Source organism: Bombina bombina, chromosome 4 (assembly GCF_027579735.1).
Source record: "Bombina bombina isolate aBomBom1 chromosome 4, aBomBom1.pri, whole genome shotgun sequence".
In the NCBI taxonomy this organism is placed as follows: domain Eukaryota; kingdom Metazoa; phylum Chordata; class Amphibia; order Anura; family Bombinatoridae; genus Bombina; species Bombina bombina.
The window spans coordinates 257,008,271-257,022,721 of record NC_069502.1 but is presented as its reverse complement, the minus strand read 5'-3'; the positions used below and the strand labels follow the sequence as shown (position 1 = coordinate 257,022,721).

At 34.9% G+C, this 14,451-nt stretch overlaps 1 protein-coding gene across 1 annotated transcript in view; it reads right to left on the bottom strand.

The window, feature by feature from the left end:
* KIF1A (kinesin family member 1A) overlaps positions 1 to 14,451 on the bottom strand; it is a 200,416-nt gene that overhangs the window by 74,832 nt on the left and 111,133 nt on the right. Inside the window, 2 exon segments of the mRNA XM_053711551.1 lie at positions 820 to 938; positions 11,350 to 11,487. Of these exon segments, the coding sequence (XP_053567526.1) occupies positions 820 to 938; positions 11,350 to 11,487 (257 nt within the window).

Sequence of the window (14,451 nt, the reverse complement as noted above, 5' to 3'; positions counted from 1 at the left end):
GAATCTCTACGACCGATAACAGAGAACCTATGAAATAGACCCCGTAGAAGGAGATCATTGAATTCAAATAGGCAATACTCTCCTCACATCCCTCTGACATTCACTGCACGCTGAGAGGAAAACCGGGCTCCAACCTGCTGCGGAGCGCATATCAACGTAGAATCTAGCACAAACTTACTTCACCACCTCCATAGGAGGCAAAGTTTGTAAAACTGATTTGTGGGTGTGGTGAGGGGTGTATTTATAGGCATTTTGAGGTTTGGGAAACTTTGCCCCTCCTGGTAGGAATGTATATCCCATACGTCACTAGCTCATGGACTCTTGCTAATTACATGAAAGAAATAAATATACCTAAAACTAATGAAAGCTATGAGAATTAAATACCTTTAACACACAGTTTACAGTTGTTTATATTCAATAAAATATAATTTATTTAAAATATATTATTTAGATGGCCTTTGAGATAATAAAGAATGTTTGGTGTTGATGCACTGTTGTGATTATGCAGCTTTTACTAGGTGTCTCAGCAAAGGATACACATAAAAACTAATGTGGCTAGTCTGAAAAATTGGTATAATATTTATTTTAATATTCAAACTAAACTTCACTAGCCACCACTGTATTTTGGTTAACAATTGGTTAGAGGAAATTCTTCCCCAACAAGAACTTTCCAATGGGGCAAAATAAAGACCTAATTCAGGTAATCTTCAAATAATAAGATGTTAATTTGCCTTTAATTAATCACTATTACCATGCATTACAAAGAGTACATTGTGATTTTTTCAGTCCCTGTATGTGAATATGATATTTCAGCCTTACCTGATATGGCTTGCACAGCAACACGGAGGAATCCTTTCACCTCCCCCTTCTCGCTAACTATGGCAACCCGATGAACCAAAGGCACAGAATAGAGCAAGTTACTCAGGTACACAAAGGCCCTGCAGAGGGGGAAATAGGTTACAGAGGGAGAGATTGGTGGCTGAAAATGAAAGATTAGGAAGTAGGCTGGGCAACAAGAAAGGACAAATAAGAAAGAGGAATAGGAGGTGAAAATTATAAAAGAAGACAGGACAACTAAATTAAAAGAAAAAGGAGGAGTAAATATGATGGTGGAGTTAAAAGAGACAAGTGTGCTTGAAAGTGACATGTGCAGCAGAATAAAACAAAATGGATGATGGCTGACTGATAGGAGCAGAAGAATGGTGAGAAGATAATGGATAGAATACAGATCAAGAGACATAGCACTTGTCTTATTTGTTGAGAATAAACAACTCCAAAATGAAAAAAAGTAAATGGAAGGAGAACATGGGTGTAAACATGAGGTAATCTTAGAGGAAGACAGGATGAGAGTGAAAAAGAAATGATAGAAAGTGGTAAAAGGGTGTAAGTGTGAACAACAATGTATTGATAAAAAAAGTAGGATACAGAATAAAATATAGGCAGATAGTTGAAACAATGGAAAAGGTAAAGGGATAAAAGGGTGAGAGGAAATAAAGAAAAGAGAAGGTCAAGACACAAACAACATATTTCTAATTGGTGGGAAACAGCTCACACCACATAAGAGTTGCTAAGCCATAGAAAACATACAGAGAATGGGCAGCCAAGGGCAGCTGAGAAGTGACTGCAGCCACAGCAAGGGAAGAGTTTGGGTGGGATGGACAGACACTGGTTGACAGACAGTGAGGGACTTTGTGAGACAATTGGAGATAGTGAAGAAGGGCCCAGCTGGACCCTGGTGTTCTGTGGGGTAGGGGCCAGCATTAGAGCAGTAAGGTGTATGAGTGTGCCGGCCAAATAAAATAGAACAAGGCAGAAGAAAACAGAGATATATGAGAAGGAGCCAGCTCTTTCATTCTACTGAATGTTGACAAGGGAAGGTGACCCCATGAAACCCATAGAACAATGTAATTATCAATGCTTTTGGCCTCTGTCTAATAATTACATATTTCCTCACAGTTGTAAGTAGTTATGATGTGCTTACTGTTCTTCTATATTCCCTGCAGCACAACAGGAACACTGCTGGTGTTCATCTCCTAGACTATGAGATAAAACAATATACACCACAACAAAAAGCTAATGGGTAAGTGGAAGAGGAGAGGTATGGACAGGCCTAGCATAAAAGAAAAGTAACCCTAAAAATACATGTTGATAATATATCACTGATATAAGATTTTAAGCACCAATATTTATGCAACCTCAAGATTACAATCTATATCAGAATAAACACAGTGATATAGGATGTACGAAAATAACAGGATGAACAGTACAAAATGGAAGCAATACAGCTATACCTAGCTAACACATGTTAATGCCTCAAGTGAAAGTAAGGCATTTATTTAAGTGATGGCTTTCAATTTACTATGGTTTATAGCAATATGGGAGTAAACCAGATGACTTAGCAAAGGTAAAAATCATATAACACCAACATTAGTATTAGGTCACTATAAGAACCACCTAAGCTCACACTAAGAACCATATAAGCTCACAATGAGTTTATTATCATCTTTTACTATTCACTTCCTGCTTTGTTTTAGCGCCTCCTCTTTTGAGTAATTTGTAACATTCTTGCAAAACTGCTACCATATAGTGCTTCAGACACATGCACACTTCTAAGCTTACGTACCTGCTTTTCAACAAAGGATATCAAAAGAACAAAGTAAATGTGATAATAGACGTAAAACAGAAAGTTGTTTTAAATTGCATGCTCTATCTGAATTGTGAAAGAAAAATGTGGGGTTTCATAGTTCTTTAAATACCAAGTAGCACAATATACATTAAACGTTCACCAATGATAGGGCGACAACACACTGCTATTCATGTAAAGTATGGGTTAGCTAAAAATGACTTCACATACAATATCATGAACAATGAAGTAGGAAGGTATACAACATTTCACTTTAGTCAGGCTCTGCAAGGCTAGATTACAATTGGCGTGCTATTGTTAAAAGGGTACTCAATAAGCAATATCGCGACCTTGCTAGCAAGCCTGCATATTGCAAGTTGAAAGTAAATGGTTGCGTTTGAGCGCAAACAAAATTTACACTCAACTTATTATAAATATATATATATATATATATATATATATATATACAGTATTTATACATATATATATACACAAACCCACACTTACGAGCCCTTTCCACTCAAATACATTTAAATATGAAAAATAATTTTTAATCAGTTTTAATATTAAATATTTTTTACTGTGTTTTTACTGTGAATATTTTACATTCCAATGTTCTTCACTTAAAAGAAAATGTTTTTTATTTTTAAATATATATTTCTATATATTTTTGTATATATATATATATATATATATATATATAAATATATATATATATATATATATATATATATATATATATATATATACCCTTAAATATTCATATTGATATATATAGGTATAAATATACATTTTAAAAAAAAGAATCAGATATATATAGAAATATATACATTTTAAAATTTAAACAACATTTTCTTCTGTGTGAAGAACATAGGAATGTGAAATATTCATAACTACCTTCAGGTTTATCGCAGTTGGTTTAATGCATGTCATGTTAGTGTGTGAGTGATAAGTGGTTTTTTTTTGGGGGGGGGGGTTTAACAGCGAGCTCTATTGAAGTCTATGGGAATAAGTTAATGCGGTCGCAATATCCAAAGTCCTAAAGTTAGCGCACATCGGGTGTCGCTCTTGCAATAACTTTTTCCTTTCAAGGTGTAATACGCACGCTAACCCGCCTGCGTTAAAAGTTTACTTTCAGCACAGTTAGCACAAGAGCAAAAAATACATTAGCGCGCCACTTGTAATCTGGCCCTAAGTGTATTCCCTCTCGTCTTACCATTCTTTAAAGCTTTTTCAGCATGAATCTAACTGTAAGCATTCTCAAAAGTTGTAGACAAAACACTCATATCATAAATCTTGTAGCATTTAAAATTCTCCATTTTGATTTTTGCACCAACATTAATACAATATACTCAGACAAAAACACTAATTAAAATTTAAAAACACCAATATTTTGGCAGCACAATGCCATTGCCTATTCTGTTTGGCTTTTTTAAATGTGTTGTGTTTTCGACAACATATTCCCCACAAAAAATCATGCAGCCATTAATTTTAATTTTAAAAAGAGTGTCTTATAAGTGTACAGATTTTATTTTTGTCTCTGCTTTTTCACATTAACTTCATGATATGTAGAGGTTCATATGAACCTCATTTTAAAGAGGAGATTCACCAATGAATGCATAATGTAGTATGAAACAGCAATGCTCACATACACTACATGATATACAAAGGATATAATGTGTTCTTATTAGGAGGAAGATATTCTTTCAAATGAGGGGTCTTATGCTACATTAGGATGCAAGTCATCAAGTTAGGGCCATTTATCTTGTGCTATAGCTACACTGGCTCCAGCAATATTTTACTCTGATTGGATAATAAACTGACACAAACTCTTTTTTATCCCCCTGTCTGTATTTCCCCAGAATTCTTACAAAATACACCATCTATTAATAGAGTGCATGTACGTGCAACTCACTTGATTTGCTAAATGACAGCTCTGCTTTGTAAATTATGGGTGATTGTCACTGAACCATTATTCAGTGACAAGATGCTAAAATCTGCATACAAAGCTTTTATTCTTTTCCTAATTCTAGAAATAGCTGTATAGATGTTGATGAAAGAATGTTCATACAAGTAAATATAGAAACTTAAAACACATCATTAGTAAAAATAGAATTTCTTTAACCATTTTTTTGATAGTGGGGCCTGCAATGCATTGACCAGTAACAAGCTCTAAATATTGGTTTGCTTGGCCACTATACATCACAAGACAATGAGAAATAAGATTAACTAAGCAGTGCTACTCCATTATCTTCTAGTTCAATAAACTAAAGTTTCTTCTGGGACAGCAAATAAAAATATTTCCTTTGTTCTGGAAAAAAAAATTAAAAAAAAATAGTAATACAACTAGGAATTATTTGTGGCAATAACTGTAGTCAACTAAGATAATGTCATGCAATTGTTTAGAATTTTCTCTCTTCATCTGAACTGGCATTTTTCTAAAGCAAGTTACCTATACCGATCATAATCATCCAGCCTTTTATGCAGTAGTGACCTTGTTGATCAGCTGCTAATGAGGGTCAGCCTGAGAGAATGAAATATGTTTGTGATTCAGTTAGTAGAAAAATGTTTTTGATTCAGTCAGACCTCACTGGGCAAAGGTTGGGGAGTAGCCCTCCATTTGAACAGCGCCCTTTCTGGTTGTTTGCAATAAACAGAAGCTACGCCTGCATCCATATAGGACTGTGACTGTGAGTCATCTGTCCACGTTTGTTATTATGCACCAGAAGATATGCAATGATGCAGTCTTTCTGTACAAATATGGTGACAGGTTTTTGTGTCCAAGCAACACTCTGTTGGCCATCTTGGAAACCCTGCCACCATACTGCAAATGCAAATCTATACGCTCTCCTTAAGCTGCTCATGGAGGTGCATAGAGCAGTAAAACATAATGCAAGTACAGCCCTGACCTCACTAGGCTGCCCTGTAGTGATGATACCACTGAATACTTGGCCAGATGAGCCCTTTAGATGTCTGGGCCTGGCCTCAATTTAAACCTCTTAGACCCCTGTAGTTATGCCCCTGTGAACAGTCAGTCACAATTCTGCTTTAAATGTGAAATAATCATGTTTAGGCCGTGAGGTTAAAATAGGAAAAATACCAGTTTCATAAAAAGATAAGAAATCCAAGATGGCAAAAGTTGTAGCAAAAATAAAATTAAACCTTCAAATGAAATAGTATATAGCCTCATCCTAATTTCCCTTTACTATAGCCAGTTAAAAGCAAATTAGTTACTTAATAATGCTAATAATTCTGCAATGTCTGATGAAGTGGCACGACTTAGGGATTATTCATTAATATAAATTTTTATGCATTGCAGGTCAAAGTGCTATTCTGCCAATGACAATAATTTGCAGTGCATCTAATATGAAGGGAAAATGCTGACATTGAAAGAGCTGGTTTCTTCCCAGCATGCTCTGAGCAGACCAGACGAACCTTCCCACTACACTGAACAGAGGGGAGCGGTCGTGAAACGGGTCGGATCTTATAGCACAGCAGGGATGCTCCTGAGGTCCATCTTCCTCTTCCTCCTCATAATCCAAACCCTCCTCCTCTTCAAGCTGGGAGGCCGGGTCCGGGCCCTCAGAGCCAGAGCTTGAGAGGCTGGGGGAGGGAGTTATTTCGGCCATGCTGTCACTCATGCATGTGGTGAATAGGGGAGAGCTGAGATCAGAAAGGGGGGAGTTGGGAAGTTAGTACAAAACATAAATGGTTAATCCACACCTGGGCAGGAAAACCTAGAGAAATTTGTGGAATGGGCTGAAGAGAACTCTAAGTGTGACATTAAAATATGTGGTTATGAGAGGAACACAGGGTGTTGAAAATAGAGTAGAGGAATATGTGTGATAAAATACAATGTGGGGTGATGAAAAATTTGAAAAATGGGGGTAAAGGACAGAAGGTAGAGAGATTCAACAGAGAAAGGGAAAAAGAAGTGTCCCAGCTGAAAGTATAATTTCTATATAAACAAGAAAAGAATCGTAACAGTCCTAGACAAAGAGAGAATACTGCACACCTCAAAAATGATTATCCCCAAAAAACATTAAGTGAACAATTAGCTGCAGAGAGTGTATATATATATATATATATATATATATATAACGAGTACGTATATATATATAAATCTCAGAGGTGGCGCAAGTTAATGCTGCTTCCCTATAATATGGAATAAGTTCCAGAAGGGTGTGTGTAACCCAAAAGCTTCGATATATGTGAGAAGACTTGTTATAGATAGGTTCTATTAGAGCATATTGCTACAATACATGTTCAGTTAGCAGAAATGATCATGAATAAGATACAATGTAGGTTTAAATGAGTTACATTAATTTATTAATAGGAAATAAAGATATATTATCTATGTATGTAAAGAAGACACCGGTGTCAAAATACTGTCAATAATAGCTACAATATAACAATATAAAAATGTATATATATGTGTGGATAAAAATAAAAATAAAAAATGAATATAAAACACAGTATTTACTGTGGGTTTATGCACATCTAGTGGTATAGTAATATGCAGACCAGGGAGATTACAGAGTCCAAAAGTGTTTATGTTACACTGATAAAGCCAAAGGGTGTATCCGGTGATATCACTATTATACGTGATAAAACTTAGATGTTTAGTATCGCTATGATTAGCATGTGGTTAAAAACTTTAGTGTACGATTGAAGAGAGGCTGTATATATAAAGTCCATAGAAAATTTTGTTGGATGTAGGTATTTCTTCTGTGTAGAAAGTTCAAACTGTACCTGTTACTTCAGGTGAATCTTAGATGGTTGTCTGGTGGTATACTCACAGTGCACTGTGGTGTAGGTCAAGTGAGTTCGGTTTCCTGTCTGGTGTGTTTACCGGCTTTTGGTATACTGGCGTTGGATATCTTATCTCCTATGTAGTATTCTGCCAGTTACCTAATCCAGTGCTGTTCACAGTATCCACCTTTTCTTTGTATTGCTCCTTGCGCCTTTCGTTTCCTTGCAGTGAGGTGTTAATCGACCTCTGATGTGATATGGTAATGGATTTTTCTGCTGTTCTTGTGTTCTGCAATCGGGAGCTCAGGTTCTACGCGTTTCGGCTGAGAGCCTTTTTCAAGATACCTGATAGAGTCGTTTGTCTCCTTTTAAACCTTCTCTTGTACACCTCCTTTTCATTAACCCTTCTGATCCTTTTTAGAATGTTTTGTGTATTTTACAGCCACATTTTCCAAGTGATCAAAATGAACTTGGATGATGGTCATTCCTTATATTTTACTTTCTATAATCTCCGTGTTCAAGCCCCTTTTACTAGGCTTTATAGCAATCTATTGTCATATATTATCCTAGTCAGCATAATTAAAAATAACATTTTTATTAAACCATTTTAAATGGAATTAGGATATCGACATATGTGCATAAAACCACACTTAAAATCCGAAAGAAAGGGAAGTGATTTCATTTTAAATGTGTATATAAATACGGATTATGATACCAACATTTAGTAAAATAAATTCTATTATATAAATATGTAAATACATATAGATATGTAAATACATGTATGATGTTATTAGTGACTAGCTACATTCAAAATTATGGCTACTGTATTATAGATGTGTATGTATGTGTATCCTTATAGGAAAAACATATATGGGGAGAGAACAATAAATGCTTGTTACTAGTGTATGCAGTAGTAACATGCCTGAGATAGATTCTAATTAATATATAATAGAATTTAGATCTAATTCGCTGTTTAACCCCATGGGATATAGGGTGCCTAATCTATAAATGAGTTCTGCTTCTTGATGAAGTAATCTTTTCTCCATACTTCCTCCCCTCCCATCTTCTTTAATTTTCTTATTGCCCCAATATGTCATATCTTTGGGGTTGCCTTTATGTTTTTCCACAAAGTGTTTATACAGTCTAGTGTCTTTTCTCTCTTGTTCTATACATCTTATATGTTCCCTTATTCTATCCTTTAACTTTCTACCCGTTTGGCCTAAATATTGTAATTTACATGAACATTGTAGCAAATAAATAACATTGTGGTCAGTGCATCTAATGATTTCTTTAATCTTATGTACTGCATTAGTTGTTGTAGATTTGATCATTTTTGATTTGTTACTGTGTTTACATGATTTACAATCATGACATTTTCACCTTTTAAGTCTTTATCCAAAGCAGTGTTATCAGATTTGTACTCACTTGGTGATCAAATGTTTTTTAGATTTTTTGCTTTCCTGAAAATAACATTGGGTTGGTGGTTTAATTTTTTACCAATAACGGGTCACTTAACTAAATGCCAGTGTTTTTTAATAATAACTTGGATTTTTTTATGTTGTGTAGAAAAAGTCGTTATAAATGAAATGTTAAAAGGGTCTTGTTCATTTGTATTAAGATCCTTCTGTTTATTGTGTAATAAACCATTCCTTTCTATTTCTCTCACTTTGTTTTTAATGTCTGTTATGTTTTTTTCCCTCATAGCCCTTGTCTAAAAATCTCTTTTGCAATATCTCAGATTGAGTATCATAATCTGAGATTTTGGAACAATTCTGGAAAAATTGGCCTTTAGGAATGTTCCTTTTCCATTTGTCATGATGGCAGCTTTTGTAATCAATGAAATTGTTAGCATCAACTTTTTTTAAAAATGTGGTTGTTTCAATTGTATTGTTTTGTATTTGGATGTCTATATCTAGAAAGTTTATCCTATTTTTGCTGTATTCATACGTGAATTTAAGGCCTTCTTTGTTATTGTTTAGATCTTTCTAAATAGTTCAAGTAATTCACAGTCCCCTTTCCAAATTATGAACACGTCATCAATAAAGCGTTTATAGAGGTGCAAATCTCGTTACCATATCACATCAGAGGTCGATTAACACCTCACTGCAAGGAAACGAAAACCGCAAGGAGCACTACAAAGAAAAGGCGGATACTGTGAACAGCACTGAGTTAGGTAACTGGCAGAATACTACATAGGAGATAAGATATCCGACGCCAGTATACCAAAAGCCGGTAAACACACCAGACAGGAAACTGAACTCACTTAACCTACACCACAGTGCACTGTGAGTATACCACCAGACAACCATCTAAGATTCACCTGAAGTAACAGGTACAGTTTGAACTTTCTACACAGAAGAAATACCTACATCCAACAAAATTTTCTATGCACTTTATATATACAGCCTCTCTTCAATCGTACACTAAAGTTTTTAACCACACGCTAATCATAGCGATACTAAACATCTAAGTTGTATCACGTATAATAGTGATATCACCGGATACAACTTTATCAGTGTAACATAAACACTTTTGGACGCTGTAATCTCCCTGGTCTGCATATTACTATTCCACCAGATGTGCATAAACCCACAGTAAATACTGTGCTTTATATTCATTTTTTTTTTTTATCCACATATGTATATACATTTTTATATTGTTATATTGTAGCTATTATTGACAACCTTTTGACATCGGTGTCTTTTTACATACATAGATAATATATCTTTATTTCCTATTGATAAATTGATGTAACTCATTTAAATGTACATTGTATCTTATTCATGATCATTTCCGCTAACTGAACATGTATTGTAGCAATATGCTCTAATAGAACCTATCTATAACAAGTCTTCTCACATATATCAAAGCTTTTGGGTTACACACACCCTTCCGGAACTTATTCCATATTATAGGGAAGTAGCATTAATTTGCGCCACCTCTGAGATTTATATATATACATACTCTCTCTGCCGCTAATTGAAAGTATAATTTCAAATTTTTTTCTCTCACCTCACAAATATTTTTTGGGGTTACTAGAACCAGATATCATAGTTTTAACCAGATAGCATAGTTTTCTATGTTATATTACTTTTCCTCTTAAGGCACAACAATGTATGGGTCTAGATTCCAATACACATTGTAGTTTTGTGGTGTGATAAGACATTTTCAATTTTAGAATTTTATATAATGATATGAGGCCAGAATAAAACAAGTGTATTGTAATCTAAACAGTACATAATACACCAACAATATCAGTTACCAATAATAACACCTAATAGAAATTACTTATAATAGACATTAAAGGGACATTAAACACTGAGAGATGGTAATATAAAATGATAAACCGCATATATAAAAACAGTCTGCAATATACTTTCATTATTTATTTTGTCCCCTTTTCCTGTAATTACATTCTGAAATAGTGAGCTTTTCAGTCCCTGTTAGAAATGAAAGTGCAGAACACTATTATATCCCACACAGCCATTGGCTGCACACTCTAGTTACCTATTTATAACTGTCCTTAATTGTCAACAGCAGAGAAGGTAACATAAGTTACAATATGGCAGCTCCCATTTATTTGAATGCATCACTCTATCTAGCATTTGTTTAGTGTTTAATGTCCCTTTAAATATTCAAGGGAACAATATTATGAAAAACAGCATAATACAACATTAGTGTCTCTGCTAAGTTTCACTATTAAATAGCATGGTAAAATGCATCAGAGCATATTGTATATAGCAATTAACAAGAAATATCCTGTAGCTAGAACATGTTACTGTTTGACCTTACAGCAGGGACGCCAGATCTTTCTCTTGCTAATAAAGTGATCCTTCGCATTATTTTTTTAACATAACCTACAAATTCAGTTGTCACAACATCTTTGTTTTCTGCCTTATTATATTTTTATTGTACCTTTTGGGATAGTGAGAAGACTTAAGGGAGAATAAGTCATATTGAGAATAGGACCTTACCTGCCCACCAAACGGAACCAAGGAAAGCGGTCGTAAAAAGGATCCCCTCCCGTCACCACGTTATCACAGTCTTCAGTTAGACCAGAAGGGTGTTCAGCTGCCCGGTCATACATCTCACGCATCATGTCCAGACGCTGCCTGTGTAGAGGATGGGGAAAGAGGGCATTAGAATGAGAAATGACTTAGATGTACTGTATATAATGTATGGTATGTTTAGCCCCAGGAGTAAATGTACATCCAGGTCTGGTAAAACTATCTGAACTTAGTAAAATATTAGTATATAAAGCCTCTTTACGTCTGAGAGTTATCAACAGCATTATAATATAGAAATTATAGGAAAGTATTTCGCTTTACTGCTTATGCACATAAAAGCTATTTCACTCACTTTAAATACAATGCCTGTAATTCATATTCAAAGTAACTATTAGGTAAAGTAAAATAAGATGAGAAATATTATTTGATAAAGAGTTATTTCAATTTTTAACTCATAGGACGTGTACAGAAATGTAACACATATCTAATTTTTATAGAACACAACCTAGGGACAACTATTCAACAGTCAGAAAAGGAAAAAATTGATTTTGGGAGTTTTTAGTGCAAATAAATGCCTAAACCTGTTAGATAGTAATTAAAAAATGATATATTGCTGCTAATACAGACCTTACTTATGTAATATCCTATTTAGAGAGCATTAATTTGTTTGTTTTAACACTATTAGTTTGGAGCATCAATTCTCTGTGTGTGTTAAGATGTAATTAATTAATCTTAGCGGGGGTAGTATAAATATATGAATAGAATAAGAAAATATATAAGTATAAAATATAAATAGATTTATTAAATACAATGGTTTGGTAAACACAATATGGTTGGTTACATAAAAAATATTAGTACATGGTATATGTATTCGTTAATACCACTTATAAAATTAAGGTAAAAATTGATACAATAAATTGATACAATGAATAGATACAATACAGGTGTAGTAAAATTAATACAATATTTTGATGTACTAAAACATGATGATGTTATAAATTGGTGTAATAAAACTTGATGTAAAAAATGGTGCAAAGTAGCAGTCGGGCCGACTGTTAAAAATTAGGTGTATATGTTGATATCGGTATATCACTAGTAATTAGTTTTTTTCTGATTCTTTAACCCCGGAATAGTGGATGATAAAAGTTTTAGAGAAGTTCTTACTCTCTGCTTGTTCTTGACAAAGGGACCGATCTTGGAGCCCCAGGCTGATATTCCTTGTGTCTGTGGCTTCTTATTCTTATCACAATCACGGCCAAGTTTATTTTGGAAAGTCAGATTTAAAAGTTGGTATTTCTAGGCTCTAGGCATCAATTGATGCTCCAAACTAATAGTGTTAAAACAAACAAATTAATGCTAGAGCCATACACTCTCTAAATAGGATATTACATAAGTAAGGTCTGTCGCCTAGATTTAGAGTTCTGCGTTAGCCGTCAAAACCAGCGTTAGGGGGTCCTAACGCTGGTTTTGGCCGCCCGCTGGTATTTAGAGTCAGTCAGGAAAGGGTCTAACGCTCACTTTCCAGCCGCGACTTTTCCATACCACAGATCCCCCTACGCCAATTGCGTATCCTATCTTTTCAATGGGATCTTCCTAACGCTAGTATTTAGAGTCTTGGCTGAAGTGAGCGTTAGAACTCTAATGACAAAACTCCAGCCGCAGAGAAAAGCCAGGAGTTAAGAGCTTTCTGGGCTAACGCCAGTGGTGGGTTGTAATGTTGGGGGGGGGATTGTATTTTTTTTTACAGGTAAAAGAGCTGATTGATTACTTTGGGGCAATGCCCCGCAAAAAGCCCTTTTTAAGGGCTGGTAAAAGAGCTGATTACTTTGTAATTTAGTATAGGGTAGGGAATTTTATTATTTTGGGGGGCTTTTTTATTTTATTAGGGGGCTTAGATTAGGTGTAATTAGTTTAACATTATTGTAATATTTTTTTATTTTTTGTAATTTAGTGGGGGTTTTTTGTACTATAGTTTAGTTTATTTAATTGTATTTTAGTTTAGATAATTGTATTTAATTAATTTAATTAATTTATTGATAGTGTAATGTTAGGTGTATTTGTAACTTAGGTTAGGATTTATTTTACAGGTAATTTTGTAATTATTTTAACTAGGTAGCTATTAAATAGTTATTAACTATTTAATAGCTATTGTACCTAGTTAAAATAAATACAAAGTTGCCTGTAAAATAAATATAAACCCTAAAATAGCTACAATGTAACTATTAGTTATATTGTAGCTATATTAGGGTTTATTTTATAGGTAAGTATTTAGTTTTAAACAGGATTAATTTATTTTATGATAGTAATTTTAGTTTGTTTTATTTAAATTATATTTAAGTTAGGGGGGCATTAGGGTTAGGGTTAGACTTAGGTTTAGGGGTTAATAACTTTATTATAGTAGCGGCGACGTTGGGGGCAGGAGATTAGGGGTTAATAATTGTAGGTAGGTGGCGGCGATGTTAGGGAGGGCAGATTAGGGGTTAATAAAATTTATTATAGTGTTTGCGAGGCGGGAGTGCGGCGGTTTAGGGTTTAATACATTTATTATAGTGGCAGCGATGTCCGGTCGGCAGATTAGGGGTTAATAAGTGTAGGTAGGTGGCGGCTACGTTGGGGGGGGGCAGATTAGGGGTTAATAAATATAATATAGGTGTCAGCGATGTTAGGGGCAGCAGATTAGTGGTTCATAGCTATAATGTAGGTTGCGGCGGTGTCCAGAGCAGCAGATTAGGGGTTAATAGTATAATGCAGGTGTCAGCGATAGCGGGGCGGCAGATTAGGGGTTAATAAGTGTAAGATTAGGGGTGTTTAGACTCGGGGTTCATGTTAGGGTGTTAGGTGTAGACTTAGAAAGTGTTTCCCCATAGGAAACAATGGGGCTGCGTTAGGAGCTGAACACTGCTTTTTTACAGGTGTTAGGTTTTTTTTCAGCCAGCTCAGCCCCATTGTTTCCTATGGGGAAATCGTGCACGAGCACGTTTTTCCAGCTTACCGCTACCGTAGGCAACGCTGGCATTGAGAGTTGAAGTGGAGCTAAATTTGGCTCAACGCTCCCTTTTCTGAGGCTAA